Source organism: Mastigoproctus giganteus, chromosome 6 (assembly GCF_048544385.1).
Source record: "Mastigoproctus giganteus isolate SK-2022 chromosome 6, ASM4854438v1, whole genome shotgun sequence".
Classification (NCBI taxonomy): domain Eukaryota; kingdom Metazoa; phylum Arthropoda; class Arachnida; order Uropygi; family Thelyphonidae; genus Mastigoproctus; species Mastigoproctus giganteus.
In genome coordinates this window covers 77,933,076-77,948,367 of record NC_143580.1, presented here as the reverse complement: position 1 = coordinate 77,948,367, position 15,292 = coordinate 77,933,076, and the positions used below count along the sequence as shown (strand labels likewise).

Below are 15,292 nucleotides of genomic sequence, written 5' to 3'. Positions count from 1 at the left end.
TTCCACAAGTTCAACAGCACAGAACGTAACACTGGGATTTTCCAACAAAATAAAATAGAGATTTCTCAATAATTTATTTTTGACTAGTGAGTCAAAAGCGGGGATTCAAAAAGAGTGAAAATGTTGAAAAATTACATCCAACATAATAGCGGGGTTTCCCCCACACAAAAGCTCAAAAAATGTCCTGTTATGCGAGGTTCACCGAAATTCTATAACCATGTTAGAGCAAAACCGTGTTATATAAGTAACGTGTTGTGCGAGAATTGCCACAATTTATCAATCATGTTAGAGCGAAACCATGTTGTAGAAGTACCGTGTTATACGGGGGGTTGCCTGTACAACTGAATTATGGTATACCTTTAAAATATTAATCACAGAAGCCTTGAATGCTTATATACCATACTCCATGAGGAAAATTCCAAGTTGGATGAATAATGAAGTTATCAGATTACTTAAGCAGAAAAAGGCGGCATGGAAAAGTTAATGAGCAATAAAAAGTACTGAAGCCTATAACTACAAAACTACAAATTGATCTGTAATAGTGCGACAGAAAAGGTTAGGCTGACAAAGGCAGATTATGAGAAATTGCTGGCAAAGAGAGCAAAGAGGGGGGATAAGGAATTATCCACATATATAAATGCAAAGAAGAGAAAGACAAACCAGATCAGACCCTTATGTAATGGATGTGGAATAGTATTAGATACCCCAGCTGAAGTTGCAGATGAATTCAAGTTGCTTTGCACTGATATTTACAGAAGAAAAACCCTTCACGTCAATGAGAAATTCTGGGAGTGAAGTTGAAAAAAATGTAATTAATGATGTTAAAATTTCACACGTTTATTTAATGAAAAAAAACTTTTGAGACTACAGGCCAGTAAGGCTCCTGGGGTTGATAGCATTTACACTATAATCTTAAAGGAGGTGGCAAGTGAGTGCATTTGAACCATTGAGGCTAATTATGAGAGCATCACTTGACTCAGGAATGATTCCGTTGCATTGGAAAAGTGCCAACGTATCTCCAATACATAAGGGTGGTTCTAAGAGTGAAGTGGGAAATTACCGGCCGGTTAGTCTAACTTCAATAGTAGAGAAAATCATGGAGATTATGATCAAGGGTGGAATTCTGAAGGATGCTCAGCATGGTTTTGTAAAGGAAAAATTATGTTTAACTAATCTGGTTAGCTATTTTGACAGGGTCACTCAAGAGCTGGACTTAAGGAATAATTTTTACGTTGTTTATTTGGATTTCAGCAAAACATTTGACTCAGTCCCACATGAGCAGTTACTTCGTAAGTTGAAACATTGGAATCACTAGGAAAATCCTTAGATGGATAGCAGGGTGGCTTCTGGGCAGGAGGCAGAGGGTTGTGATATATGGTTATTCCTCAGATTGGGTTTACGTAAGAAGTCGGGTTCCCCAAGGAACAGTATTAGGACCAGTATTGTTTTTGATTTTCATAAATGACATAGATGAAGGGATAGAGGGTGTGATGTCTAAATTTGCACATGAAGAGAAGATTGGTAGAGTAGTTAATGATTGTCACCAAGCAGGGCTTCAGAATGACCTATATAGACTTCAGAGATGGTCAGAAAAATAGCAGCTATGCTTTAATCCAGCAGGTTTTTTTTTTTTTGTTAGTTGTTGGCCATAATGCACCTCCCAAAGTTTTTGCATTTTTTTTTTACTGTGATCCAAGCCCGAAGCGGGATTCAAACCTGCAACCTTTGGGTTGCCAGGCAGGCACTTTACCCACCTGGCTAGCCTGGTCGGCATCCAGCAAAGTGTAAGGTAATAGTAAGGTAAAAAGGTAAAAGTCACTTGGGGAACAGTAACCCTAAAATAATTTATACACTTGGAGTTGAACTAAAGCTGGTAGTGGAGGAAAGGAACTTTGGTATTACGATTTGATCAGACTTAAGTTCTCTGAGCATTGTGTACTGGTTGCAAGGAAGGCCCATGGTATCCTACTGACGATGTATCGAACAATCACTAGTAGAGATAAGGACGTCATAATCCCATTACATTATTAGATAAGGATGTCATAATCCCATTATATAAGGCTATTGTTAGACCACACTTGGAATACTGTGTTCAAGTATGGAGACCACACCTAAAGAAAGACATTGTTCTTCTTGAAAGATTCCAAAGATGGGTAACTCGCCTGGTGAGATCGGCAAAAGAGCATCCATATGAGTAAAGACTTCGAATATGTGGGTTGCAAAGCTTGGAAACTACACCCCTTAGAGGAGACTTGATTGAGGTGTTTAAGCTCTGAGAGGCATAAGCAAAATGAATAAGGACAAAATTTTCACGGTTATAAATGATTCTAGAACTAGGGGCCATAATTTCAAGTTATGGGGGAAGTTGTTTACACTGGATTGCAGAAAGTTTTATTTTAGCCAGCAAGTTATAAATTACTGGAATAAGTTACCTACATGGGTGGTAGAGGCTGACAGTCTGGGGAAATTCAAAGGTCAGCTGGATAATTACCTAAGAAAGGAGGGAATGCATAAGTTGTCCATTTCCTTTTCTCTTATTAATTTTTATTATTTTTTTAATTTTCTTCTAATATTATTAATTTGTTTTTATTCTTATTTATTTTATGTATTTTTGCTATTTTATTTTATTATTATTTATTTTTTTTGGCTGGTGCAGCATAAGCCATAGGCTTTCTTGCACCATGTGGCCATTACTACTACTACTATATAATCATACAATTTTCTAGCAATGACCGACGAACTGAGTTAAAATAAATTTATTGAAATAAATAAATAATATATACATAAAATACTAAAACAGAGATAAAATATAAAATAAAAGCATTAAAATACAATATGATAAAAGAGCTGAAATACACATTAGCTTTCGAGACAAAGTGCCTCTTCAGCTTAGTCAGTGAATGGTGTACTCCAGTATATGTATTGTTGGTTACAATAGCAAAAGTCAACTGAGCATGATCTTGTATCACAAGTCTGGTGTCGGTAGAACAGAATTGCATACAGGTATGATCACCAGCACTCACTGCACTGCAAAATAGTACATTCCATAATGGGGGTGCCAAGTGCATTCCCCTAGTGTGATTAATGGTACTATTACTGCTAACTATGTGCAGTGCCTCAAGCCATGAGCTCCGGCGGTAATTACGTGAATAGTCAACGATTTCAAGGCCTGTTTTCCAATATTTCTATATAAAAAAATAAAGAAAAAAAAATGGAGAATTATATATACTGTATATTAAAAAAAAGGAATAAAGTTCGCACATTAGAAATAAAAATGGAAAACATGCCAATTAATAAGATGCCCAGAGCAATAACCGAAAGAGAAGCCCCTAAAAAAAAAAAAAAAATATATATATATATATATAATAACTAAAATATTATTATTAAAATTATTGCTAATTATCATAATAGGATAGGAAACATTAAAAAAGGTATATTATCACAGGCAAGCACCATTCAATAGATCAAAATAATAATCAGCAAAAGCCATCTTTTTCTGAATGTTACTTGTCAATAATTGCATAAAATACTAAAAACCAATAGGTCTGAGTAGGAAAAATGTAATAAAATAAATGGATGGAATAATAGTGCTCCATGGACAAACTCCAAGTTTCACATTTCCAGATGCTACTAACATGAAGAATGACGCAACCCCTGTCCATCTGATACTGCAATAAAGCCATAAGGTATACAAACACATGAAATTCCTTGGGTATGTTTGACAAAAGGGCACATTTCAAAAATATCACGAGTTAAAAGGAATGAACCCTCAACCTACTCTACAAATGTATCTTTCTGGCCATCATCACCTATGGCTGCTGACGCCTTGGTATACAGACTCACTAAAAAGGCCCTGCAAAAACTCATGCAGGCACAATAGCAAATGCTACTCCAAATCAGCAGGGCCTGCAAGACAGTCTTCACTGCCCCCATGCAGGCAAACACCATAAAGATACCAGTGGATCTGGAAATTCAGCTTAAGGGCCTAAACTACACGCTATGGAAACGCTGCCAAGATCAACAATGTTTAATTGGACTTAACAGTCCTAATGAACCAAGAGATCAATAGAATTAAAGAGTTCATTATATTATAACTACACAGGTGGCACAGATTGCACTTGCCGAAAATTCATTCCTGAAGTAGTTAGGAATGAATATGTACACGTAGTTAGGCAACTTTAATGGTTCAGTGCTACCAGTGCATATAGTCCAACTATACAGATCTCAGAAATGCCTTTGAAATTGATTATGGGTCAGCTAGAACAAGGTGAGGAACCAGAACTAATTACTACAAGAACTCCAGGCCTTCCTCACTTTTGCTCAAAATGCTTTTACTAGTAGTACCTAATAAAACTCTGACTGACCCATAGGTATAAAGCATTAAACCTCACGAAGGCCAAGGTGGTCCTGGAGAACCTCACCTGTGAGGATACAGCTTGACTTCTTTCCACTGACTCCACCATCTGTGGACAGTAACTTGTAGCAAGTGTACAAGGAAGTTCAATGAACAGCCTCTACCTAGACAAGTTTCCTAAATGATCCTCTGTTGCTCATATCCCCCTTTAAAAAACCCATTGATGACCCTGATGGGATTCCTGCTCCAGAGTGGGATATTGATGGAACACCCTCCTCTGACCTTGGAGACCTGTTCTTCCTGCTATCATCATATCCTGAGGTAGGATTTCTACTGCCCCCTGACTTCCCTCAGGAGGCATATAAAAAGCTCACCACTTATGTGGTGCCACATGGGCATATGCACTCTGAATACTCCATCCATTCAGACTGCCTGCAAACCTGCAGTCATCTGGGGTTGGAATAACTGCTGACTGGGTCTGGCTCTTTTCTCACACTGAGGGAGAAGAAAGGACCACCTGTTCCATATAATTTGCATTCTTTTCACTTCTTTCTTCTCTTGGAATACCTCCACCTTCCTATTCATCTTACTATACCCTTTCCCCCTCTAATATCTCCAAGTATCCTCTGCTCCTTTCCATACTGAAATTTTTACATACAACAGAACAAAGCCCACCTGTCTGTGGCAAAAGTAGGGATCACTTGAAAAACAAGAGGCCAGTCTGCAACACTGCAACAGAACCTATGGTATATATAAAATAGTCTGTAATCAAGTCACAAAGGAAGTTAGGCAAGCTAAGGCAGATTACGAGATGTTTCTAGCAAAGAAAAGCAGCAAAGACTTCTTTGCTTATATTAACAGTAGAAGGAAGGGGTAAATCACATTGGTCCACCTAATGTCGATAGTCTAACTGTTTATGATCCAGCTGAGGTTGCTGACAAACTGAATAGGTAATGTGAATGCATCTGCATTCACACATGAATAATTCTTTAGGGAAGGGGCTGCTAGAAGCTTATCACAGTGTAAGAGGAAGCTAAATTATTTTGTGATAACCAAGAAGAAAGAAATTGTTGAAGCTAAAAATAAAAAAGGCACCTGGGAGGGATGAGATCTATCCAATTTTATTAAGGGAGGCAGCAAAGAAGGTAAGCAAATCCCTTGGCCATAATTAGAAGAACATCTTTGGACTCAAGAGAGGTCCCTGTGGACTTGAGATGTGCAAATGTAACCCCAATTCATAAAATGGGATAAAAAGGTCATGAGTAATTACAAACCTGTTAACTTATCATCTGTTCCAGTGAAAATAATGGAGTCAATGGTTAAAGAAATAATGTGGGACCATCTGGACAGAAATGCAATTATACTGCAGTCACAGAATGGATTTGATAAAGGGGTGGTCTTGTCTAACCAGCGTGATATATTACTATGATGTGGTGATCAAGCAATACCTTAATCTGATTATCAGCATTGATTTTTCCAAGTCTACTGGAATCAAAAAATTATTTTGATATCATATACTTGTTCATGGACACTTTTGATACTGCTGCATATAAAAGGTTGCTGTACAATCTGGAACGATGTGGCATTAAGGACAAGTTACTGCAATGAATAAAGGGATGGTTAAGTGGAAGAAGACAAAGTGATTATCAATAGACACTACTCTTCTGGACTAATGTTATTACTGTAGTTCCCCATGATTCAGTGCTGGTCCTATTTTGATTTCAACATTTATTAACAATATTGATATCAGGCTTAATGTCTAAGTTTCCAGTTTGTTTGTTTGTTATTTGGATTTTAGGAGCATTAGCAACTAAGGCCATATTGCTCCGGGGATATGCGGTGGTCATTCCCTGACCTTTCTGCATCCTCCGTATTTGGTGGTCATGGGCTCGAACCCCGGTCTAATCAAGAAGTGTGTGCTACGCACTGCTGCTCCTGCCCACCTGGCTACGGAGGTGCCGCTAAGTTTCCAGATGATACAAAGGTTGGTAGGATGGTTAACAACAGTAATGACGGCATGCTACTTGCAACAAGATCTAGAAAAATTAGGTTGATAGGCTAAAAAATGGCAGTTGAAATTTAACATTGACAATGCAAGGTACTACATGTGGGTAGCAGTAATCCCTGAGTAACTTAACTGCATAGTACTGCACTCAGGGTATTGGAAAATGAAAAGGATATTGGTGATAATTGTACAGTTAGATATGAAATTCTCTGAGCAGTGCAGACATGCTCATGGAATTTTGTCAATGATATACAGCAACTTTGCTAGCGGTGATAAGGTGGTGATTATCCCTTTGTAGAAGGCCATGGTTAGGCTGCATCTTAACTACTGTATACAGGTCTGGAAGCCTCACTTCAGGAAGGACACACACGTGTACTCTGCAGAGCACACACACACATGCATACGTAAGAAAAGGTTTGGAAATCTGTATTCGAGTTAGATATTTACATAAAGAAGCCAGAACTATTCAATTAAATTGTGTCTGCCAGGTACTGTATAATATAACATAAGAAAAAATAGAAAATGGCTATGTTTAAATAAGCCTACTGATCTAAAAGTTAATGAAAACAAATTTTAAAGGTATATTACATTGGCGCTACTAACAAACTGGTACATTTCAGCAAAACATTTTTTTAACTCTTCAAATCTGAATTATAAAAAACTGTAATAAGCATTAACGTTGCTAATAACATTGTGTGTTCTAAAGGAGGTTTTCTGCAAAACAAGATGTTCTTTGCAGAAATTCTTGTTGCCTTAAGAATGACCAAAAAATCCTACCTTTAGTACTTATGGAAAGTTAAGGAGATAACTGATATGAAAGAGCTTTTCCCTTTTTTTTTTTTTAAATTATGAGATCTGCTTTAGAAATCCTAAAATAACCAACGTACAGCTGGACACTGAAATAGCAAAAATTAAAACTCGGAAAACATTTTCATACATGCTATATCCAATAAATTGAGAGAAACGCATCTTTCGGTAATAAATTTAATAAGCTATATGATACTAAGAATAACAAATTTTAAGTATTAATCTTATGGAGTATATACAATATACAATTAATGAGATTTTAGCCAATGATGAGTAAACATATAAATACATGAGTAAATGCTGATGTAATTATAATTTTATCATTTTATGTAAGTTGAAAAATCTCTGGAAATGAAGTTTCAATGACCGCATTGATAAATATTTGTCATATTTAAAATAGGTATACAGTCAAGAGAGCTACACAACCATGCTTTGCTGCATGGATCAATTATCAACACATGGACCCAGTCAACCTGATGAATGAGTTTACTTTTTGAACAATCAATATAAAACGACTACAATGATAAGGACTTAAAGATGTCACTGATATATACTGATATCTATCGATTCAAATACTTACTTGGTCAATTGGAAGTCGTACGAGTTCTGCAAGCCACGCAAACGCGCGAGTACCGGCATAAAAACCTCTTCCAGCAGACGCCATGATGAAATGATGAGTGCACATGCACTGAATGGTAAAGGTGGCGTGATGAAATGTCAACCAACCGACCTCGTTGTCTCACACGTTGAACCGAAAGTACGGGGCAGCCGGCAATCTGATCACAAGGGCATAAGAACTTCTCATGAATGAGTGAAAATAATCTAACGGAATATATTTTATATTCTTATGTTGTTCAAATGTTATTAATACAGCATTCCTCGAAGATAGATAATAAATAACAGCTGGGAAAAAAATTATAAAAATTCTCGAGTACTAAATCACCATTCTAAACCTGTTCAATTTTTTTCAGCAAGTGACTAAAGTTATGACACACTTTACACAATACAGTGATCACCAGCGGTGAAGGCTGTGAGCGAAATTGGTGACTACTCGGGGGTTTCATACCTCTAGGGGAATGCGGCTGAAAATTTTCTGGCCCGGATTCAATTACCCTTAAACCTTAAAAAATCCAGTAAAATTGTACATTAATTAAAAATTCAATGTTACTATATTTTTAATTAAGTAACAAAATAATACTTCAATACGAATTACTGTATATACTAAAAAACATTATTTCGAAATCTTTTATAACAAATGCACGCTGTGAGGGTCACTGCTTAGAGACAACCAATTTACATGACAGTACAGTACTATGAATAGACACACGTTATCGCTTAGATAAACAAAGCTCTACATATACATAAGTGAGATGTCACGTGGTCTCCTTTGGTTTCGTTTATGATTTTATTTCACTTGTTGCTTTCTTTACTTAAATTAAAATTTAAATTTTCAGTTATTTAGCTGCATTGCGTCGCAGTAGAACAGTACAGTACAGTACTAGAAAAACGTTCTGAATTGACCTGTAATTTTAAAATGGGCCGTCATGCAAGAGGATCGATTTAATTGATGAGAAACATCAATTAAACCGATCGCTTCTCAAATTCTTGAAAATAAATGATGACGATGATTATTTGAATATCAGTGATAGTGAAAATGAAGCGCTTTTAGAGATCAACAAAGAATCTGCCGCCTATGTAGTTAAACGTGAGTGCATTATGGCCACAGAATCTGATGCGCCAACAACTAACAAAAAAAAAAAAAAAAAGTTAAACGTGATCACATAAAAATAACAGAAGGTGAATTTGCAAGTGAAAATGAAAGAACCGTCATAACTAAAAGGAGACGCGACCTCAGCAAAGGAGTGAAAAAAACAAAGAAGGAATGATGCAAATGTCAGTCTTATGGATGTGAACAAAGTGAACCCTAAAATATTTCATTAGTCGTTATCCACGTGAGTGATTGAATCACTCACCTGGATAAACATAAGATTCATTTTATTCACTAAATTAGCATTAGCAGAGGCATATGATGCAAGAAAGCAAGCTTATACAGCATCAACCAAAAAAAAAAAAAAAAACTTTCCATTATACCCATCCATTCACTCCAAATTGCATGTCCAGTTCTGCCTTGAACTTATCTGATCGACCTCCACTACGACAGATGGAAGTTAGTGTTAAATTTGGTATAAGTACGTTCCGTTATGTTTTTTATAACAATTTACATCTTATATATTCTTTTTTTTTTTTTTTTCCAAATTATTTTCAAAGTATTTTTCATTTTCGCCAGTATGGTCTTGATGCAAAGTATCCGTATTTGTATCAAAAACATGTAGAAGAATGTGTGTTCAAAGTTCAATGAACAATTACTTCCTCTCCCGAAACTTTTGCCAAGCGTAGTGGTAGTCATATCCGTTTTCTAACCACATCTTGTTTTTTTTTTTTTTTTTTTTTTCCTGGGCTGCCAGGAAGCTTTCCACTTTGAATGATACTTGTGTAAAATTATACGCCAATCTGCACTTAGAACATATGTGTCATTACAGCATTTCAGCCTTTAATGAATAATATACTGTACTCCAAAAGTTAAGGACACAAATCAAATTTTATCAATAATTTTTAATGGGGAAAAAAAGAAAACAATTGTGATACATAAGAAATAAAATGCGCAAATAGAATTTGTTAAATCATGTGTATGATTACATAAAAGCAAGTGACAAACAAACAAACAACCATACAAATTAGGAAAAAAAAAAAGAAAGGGAAAAAAAAAAAAATATATATATATATATATATATATATATATACAATATATACCTGAGTGATCACTGAATTATGACCACCTATCTAATACCGTGTTTAGCCACCGTTCACACGGATAACAGCCACTATTCGCATTGATTCCACTAGATGTCTGTAGGAATCTTGAAAAAACCATCTGCAGTGTCGTAATAGATGACGGTAGCGTGTCCATACGCCTTGCTTCCCATTCCAAAATCCCACAGTTGTTCAACTGTACTGAGGTCATGCGAATTTGGAGGACAATCAAGATGGGTGATATCTTCACTGTACTCCTCGAACCACTCGTGCACAGTGTGGGCTCGATGGTGCAGAACATTATCGTCTTGGAAGATCCTGTTTCTGTCCGGAAAAAAATGCAACATGGCTGTGTGCAGGTAGTCTCCTAAGAGCTGTTGGTAGACCTCAGCAGCGAAACGTTGGTCCATACGCAACAGGGGTCCTATTTCTTGCGACCAAAACATGCCCCATATCGGGTTAAGTAAACCACCGCCACTTTCCTGAATAGTGGGCACCAGGCAAGATGGTCATGGACTTGTGTTGCTTGCACTACACACGAAGGCATCCGTAGGCGTGTTGCACTAGGTATTTGGAGTCGTTTCCAACCAGCGTGCTGGTGACACTACAGTATTCGCCGCTGACGATATCAGCGGTGAGGAAAGGGTGTATCTCTCGGGTCGTCTGCTTTGGAACCCCACACGTCTGAGTGTGCGGCGCATCATCATTTGGGATATTGTTCTTGCATTCCCCCACATTGTATTGCGATGTGAACTGTCGCACAGTTGACCAACCGTTGAGCCCGTACAACGCGCTGCACTTTACGCTTACTACAAACATCCACCTTGCATAATACTTTACAGTTCAGTCGACGTTAGGTGGTTTAATCCATTCGACACCATACCTTATACCTTAACTACAGTGGGCCGTGAACAAGACGTGTCGTTTCCGATATGGCAGCACTCAACGCACTACAACCCACAATCATGCACTTTTGAAACTCCATGATATCTTTACTACCTACATCCCATAGCTGCTACTTTGTCACTGTGACTTGCACGATCAGATACAAATTACCACTGCTCTAGAGTAGGAAGCTGTTTTTATACTGAAGTTATGCGACAAAATCCATTACAGATAGGATGGTCATAATTCGTGACCACTCTGTGTGTATATATTTGGAATGAAAACTGTCAACTCTGTTACAAAGAAGGTTTTAAATTCTGAAAGCGACACAATTCATATCAGTCGTTCGCAACCTTTTTCGAACTTATGTTCTTTCTCCGCCATTCTGATTTAAGATAATTGGCGTTAACATAATGCATTCTCAGGAATGTGAAATAGCATCGGAACATCATTCCATGGCTGATTTTGAGCAGCGTTCGATTAAATTGAAATTGAAAGAAAAAAAAAGAAAAATATAACAATAGTAAAAGCTCAGATTTGGCAAGACGGAACGATGGTAGCAGGGCGGGGTCAGTAAACAAGTACAAATCATCGTTTCTTTGAATTCGCGTGGCACAACAAAATACAGTAATGTTTGTAAACAAGGCTGTCCAAGAACATTTTATTTGTTTATTAATATTTTTTCTTTTTATGTACCTAAAGATCTTTACCTACACTTTCCACTAAGTGAGTTGACAGTTTTCGCTATTAGTGGATAAGTTTATTCTTTGGTTTCTTGGTTGTTTATGGATTTATCTAAGTTCTGTTTTCAAATGGTTTAATTGTATTTGTTTAATTGTTTAATTGAAAACTTAAGTTTTCTTAATTGCGATTAGTTTCAACTTAGATAATTAGATCAAAAGTTATAATAAATATGAAAAAGAAAAGGAGAATTTACATGGTACATTTAACCAAATAAATACTTTTCAGTTGAGCTAATCACTCTTAAACCGTTTAAAATTAATAATGCTGAAACTACAGCACATTACATATGTGGGTGACTACTGCTGTTACCATATTAAAAATACTGATGATATCCTGATGATAAGGATCCTTATGTGTTGGGATGTAACAACTAGATCGTAGGTATAGATCGTAGCTTAATTATCAGCACTCACTGATAATTAAGCGACGCTATACCTACGATAATATTAAAAATAATAATAATTACGAATAAGTGTGCTCTTTTTGATCTTTCAATTAAATGATAGTTGCTACCTCTCCTCAAAATGGTGAAAAAAAAAACACTTACACTTTTCCAATTATTAGCGGATCTTGTGTAACTCTGATTGGGGATGCAAAATAATATAAAACCGATTATTATAACAGCGCCATGACGTAGCCTCTTGAATAACGCAATCGGTAACTATTAACGTTATATGTAGTTACAAAAACGGTGACACCTAGACCTCAAATTTATACAGGAACTTCCAGACTTAGTAATACTCGACTTACGGAAATTCGACTTAACGCAAGTTTTTGCCGGCCGGTGCAAACTTAAAAAATTCGTGGTAACTTATTCTGCATCCCGAATGAATAAATGTGGGTATCGTGAAAATTTCGTAATGTGAACCCAATAACACTAGGGTTTTTTTTTTTTTTTTTTTTTGTAATTCGTTCCAAGTCCTTGGAAGTTCAAATTTTCCCTATACAAATTTGTATTACTAAGTTATTTTTCTCTCTAAAAAGGCCATTTTTATAATGGAAATTGCACTACCCTTTCATCATTATCATATGTTCCGTTATAAGAAACAAATTGGAACGTCTTTGTGATATTTTTCTAAAGTAGTTTCTGGAGGTCACGCCCGAAAAACAATAAAAACAATTTGCACTTTATACTGGAACGATCAGATACAAATTACCACTGCTCTAGAGTAGGAAGCTGTTTTTATACTGACTTTTCTATTCGTGCATCTAATTAAAAAATTGGAATAAACTCCATCTCATTGTATTTGCGATAATACCCATAACTGCAATTGTGTGGGTTTTTAAGCTATTATGATGAAATGTGTTCCCCCTCACTGAAATCTTCAATCATATAAAAAACAAATTTTCAGAAACTTCTCATCATTCCTATTTACGTATTACAATGATGAAGGGAAAGCGACCAACGAAAAGTGCAAGTGGTGGCAGTGCCAGGAAACGAAACAAAATTGATTTAGAAATAAAGATGAAAATGATTAAGAAGTACGAAGCAAGACAAATTTTGTCATCTACCCGTGCTGCTTCAACAGTGAATACTATTTTAAAGAACAGTGCAGGTATAAACGAACATGTCAAACGATCAACAGTGATCACAAAACAGCGTTCAGGTATTATGTCGAAGATGGAAAATCAGTTTAGAAGTGAGTGCCCCTGAATCTAATGACCATTCAAGCAAAAGCAACAAGTATTTATAAAGATATTAAGGATAAGTACGGCGAATCCCAACCCAAGTTCGTGGCAAGCAACGAGTGGTTTAATAGGTTCAAGCATCGCACTGGTTTCCACAATGTTAAAGTAAGCAGTGACGATTCTGCAGCTGCAGAGAAATTTTGTGATGTGTTGGAAAAAAATTATTGATAAAGGCGGCTATTCAACGCAGCAAATTTTTAAAGGTGACGAGACTGCTGTGTATTTGAAAAAAAAATGCCGGATCGAACATACATTGCCAAAGAGGAAAATACAGTACAATGCCAGGTTTCAAGGCGTCAAAAGATAGGGCCGCGCTCTTCCTTGGGGCTAATGCAGCGGGAGATTACAGATTAAAACCACTGCTTGTGTACCATTCTGAAAATGCTCATGCATTTAAGGGCATCAATAAAGCCACCCTACCCGCGCATTTCCGATCGAACTGGACAGCATGGATAACAATAACTCTCTTTTAGGATTGGTTTTAATGCTGCTTCATTCCCGAGGTTGAAAAATATTGTAAAGACAACGAAGTTACTTTCACGATTTTGCTTCTATTAGATAATGCTCCTGGATATCGTATGCATTTAGATGATTTCAATTCGAACAAGAGAGTCATATTTCTACCGCCAAACACGACTTCACTCATACAACCTATGGATCAGGGCGTTATTTCGAATTTAAAACCATACTATTTACGAACAACATTTGCTCAGGCATTGTCTGCAGTAGACGATGAGAAAAATTTTATGTTGAGAGACTTTTTGAAATCTTACAATATTTACCACGCCATCTTAAACATTAATAAGGCCTGGGCGGAAATTACTAAAAGTTGTTTAAATGGTGCAAGGAAGAAAATATGCCCACGGCACGTAAAAGGCTACGAAGGATTTGAAAAAGACGAATCATATGAAGAGGTTACAGATAAGATTGTAAAGGTTGCAGAACTACTTCAGTTGGAGGTTGATGCCAAAGACGTCGAGGAGTTAATGGAGGAGGAAGACAAGGAATTATCTAACGAATAACATATAGACTTAAAGGCAGCAATAGTGAAAGCAGAAAATGTTGACGAAGCTCAAGATGAACCAAATAAGCAGCCGAGACGCTTCATCGCCTGAGAGATGACAATGGCATTTCCTGAAATTGCATCGGCAATGGCGAGGTTTGAGAAGATGGATCCTGACAGCGAACGATTCTTAAAAGTTAACAGAGGGGTGAATAATATGCTTCCTTTCTATAAAGAAATCTATGATGAAAAGAAAAAAGACACCGTCCAGTCATCCATTAATATGTTCTTTCGTAAGGTTGGGCGGCCGACCCCTTCTAAATCGCCACAGCCCTCAACCTCTGCAGCGACGTAGTTATTAGCTGAAGACTTCGATTCTGGCAATGATGCTGGAGAGGTAAAACTTATTGACGTTATGCCTGTCTCCTCTCTTTTTTTGTAATTTTATAATTTTGAAATTTTTTTTAAATTGCACGCTTTTGTAATTTTTCCTGTGCATGAGATAAAAAATTGAATAAATACAATAAATAATTCTATTTACAAGTTCGTCGAACATTTCTTTTTTGATTCAATCAATTCAGCAAGCACAGTTGCGAGTGCTGCACAAGCATGGGGGAAATTCCCCGACTTACGCAAAATCCGAGCTAAGTAGCGTTCTGCGGAACATAACCCTTACGTAAAATTACCCGTAAGTCGGGAAGTTCCTGTATTTGATTTTTTTTTTTTTTTTTTTTTTTCTGTCTGGACTTTTACTAATGGATTGCGATATCTATTAAATAATTTCAGAAACTTGAAAGTGGATAACGGTTTCATGTTTTCGTTATTTATATTTTACATTTATATTTTTTCTGCGGATAGTTTTTTTTTTTTTTTCGTAGAAAATAACACGTGAAAAAAATTCCATTAAAATTCTTACATGTGTAACAATTGCACCATTAAAAAATAATAATTTTACATTCTTGACTTTTTCATAGAAAGAAATAAAAAAAATTAC

The 15,292-nt window shown here is 36.5% G+C and overlaps 1 protein-coding gene across 1 annotated transcript in view; it reads right to left on the bottom strand.

The window, feature by feature from the left end:
- oys (lysophospholipid acyltransferase 6) overlaps window positions 1–7,844 on the bottom strand; it is a 284,099-nt gene extending 276,255 nt beyond the window's left edge. Inside the window, exon 1 of the mRNA XM_090376225.1 lies at window positions 7,747–7,844. Within this exon, the coding sequence (XP_090232351.1) occupies window positions 7,747–7,830 (84 nt within the window). The 5' untranslated portion in view covers window positions 7,831–7,844. The remainder of the gene's footprint in view (window positions 1–7,746) is intronic.
- Between the last annotated feature and the right edge of the window lie 7,448 nt (window positions 7,845–15,292).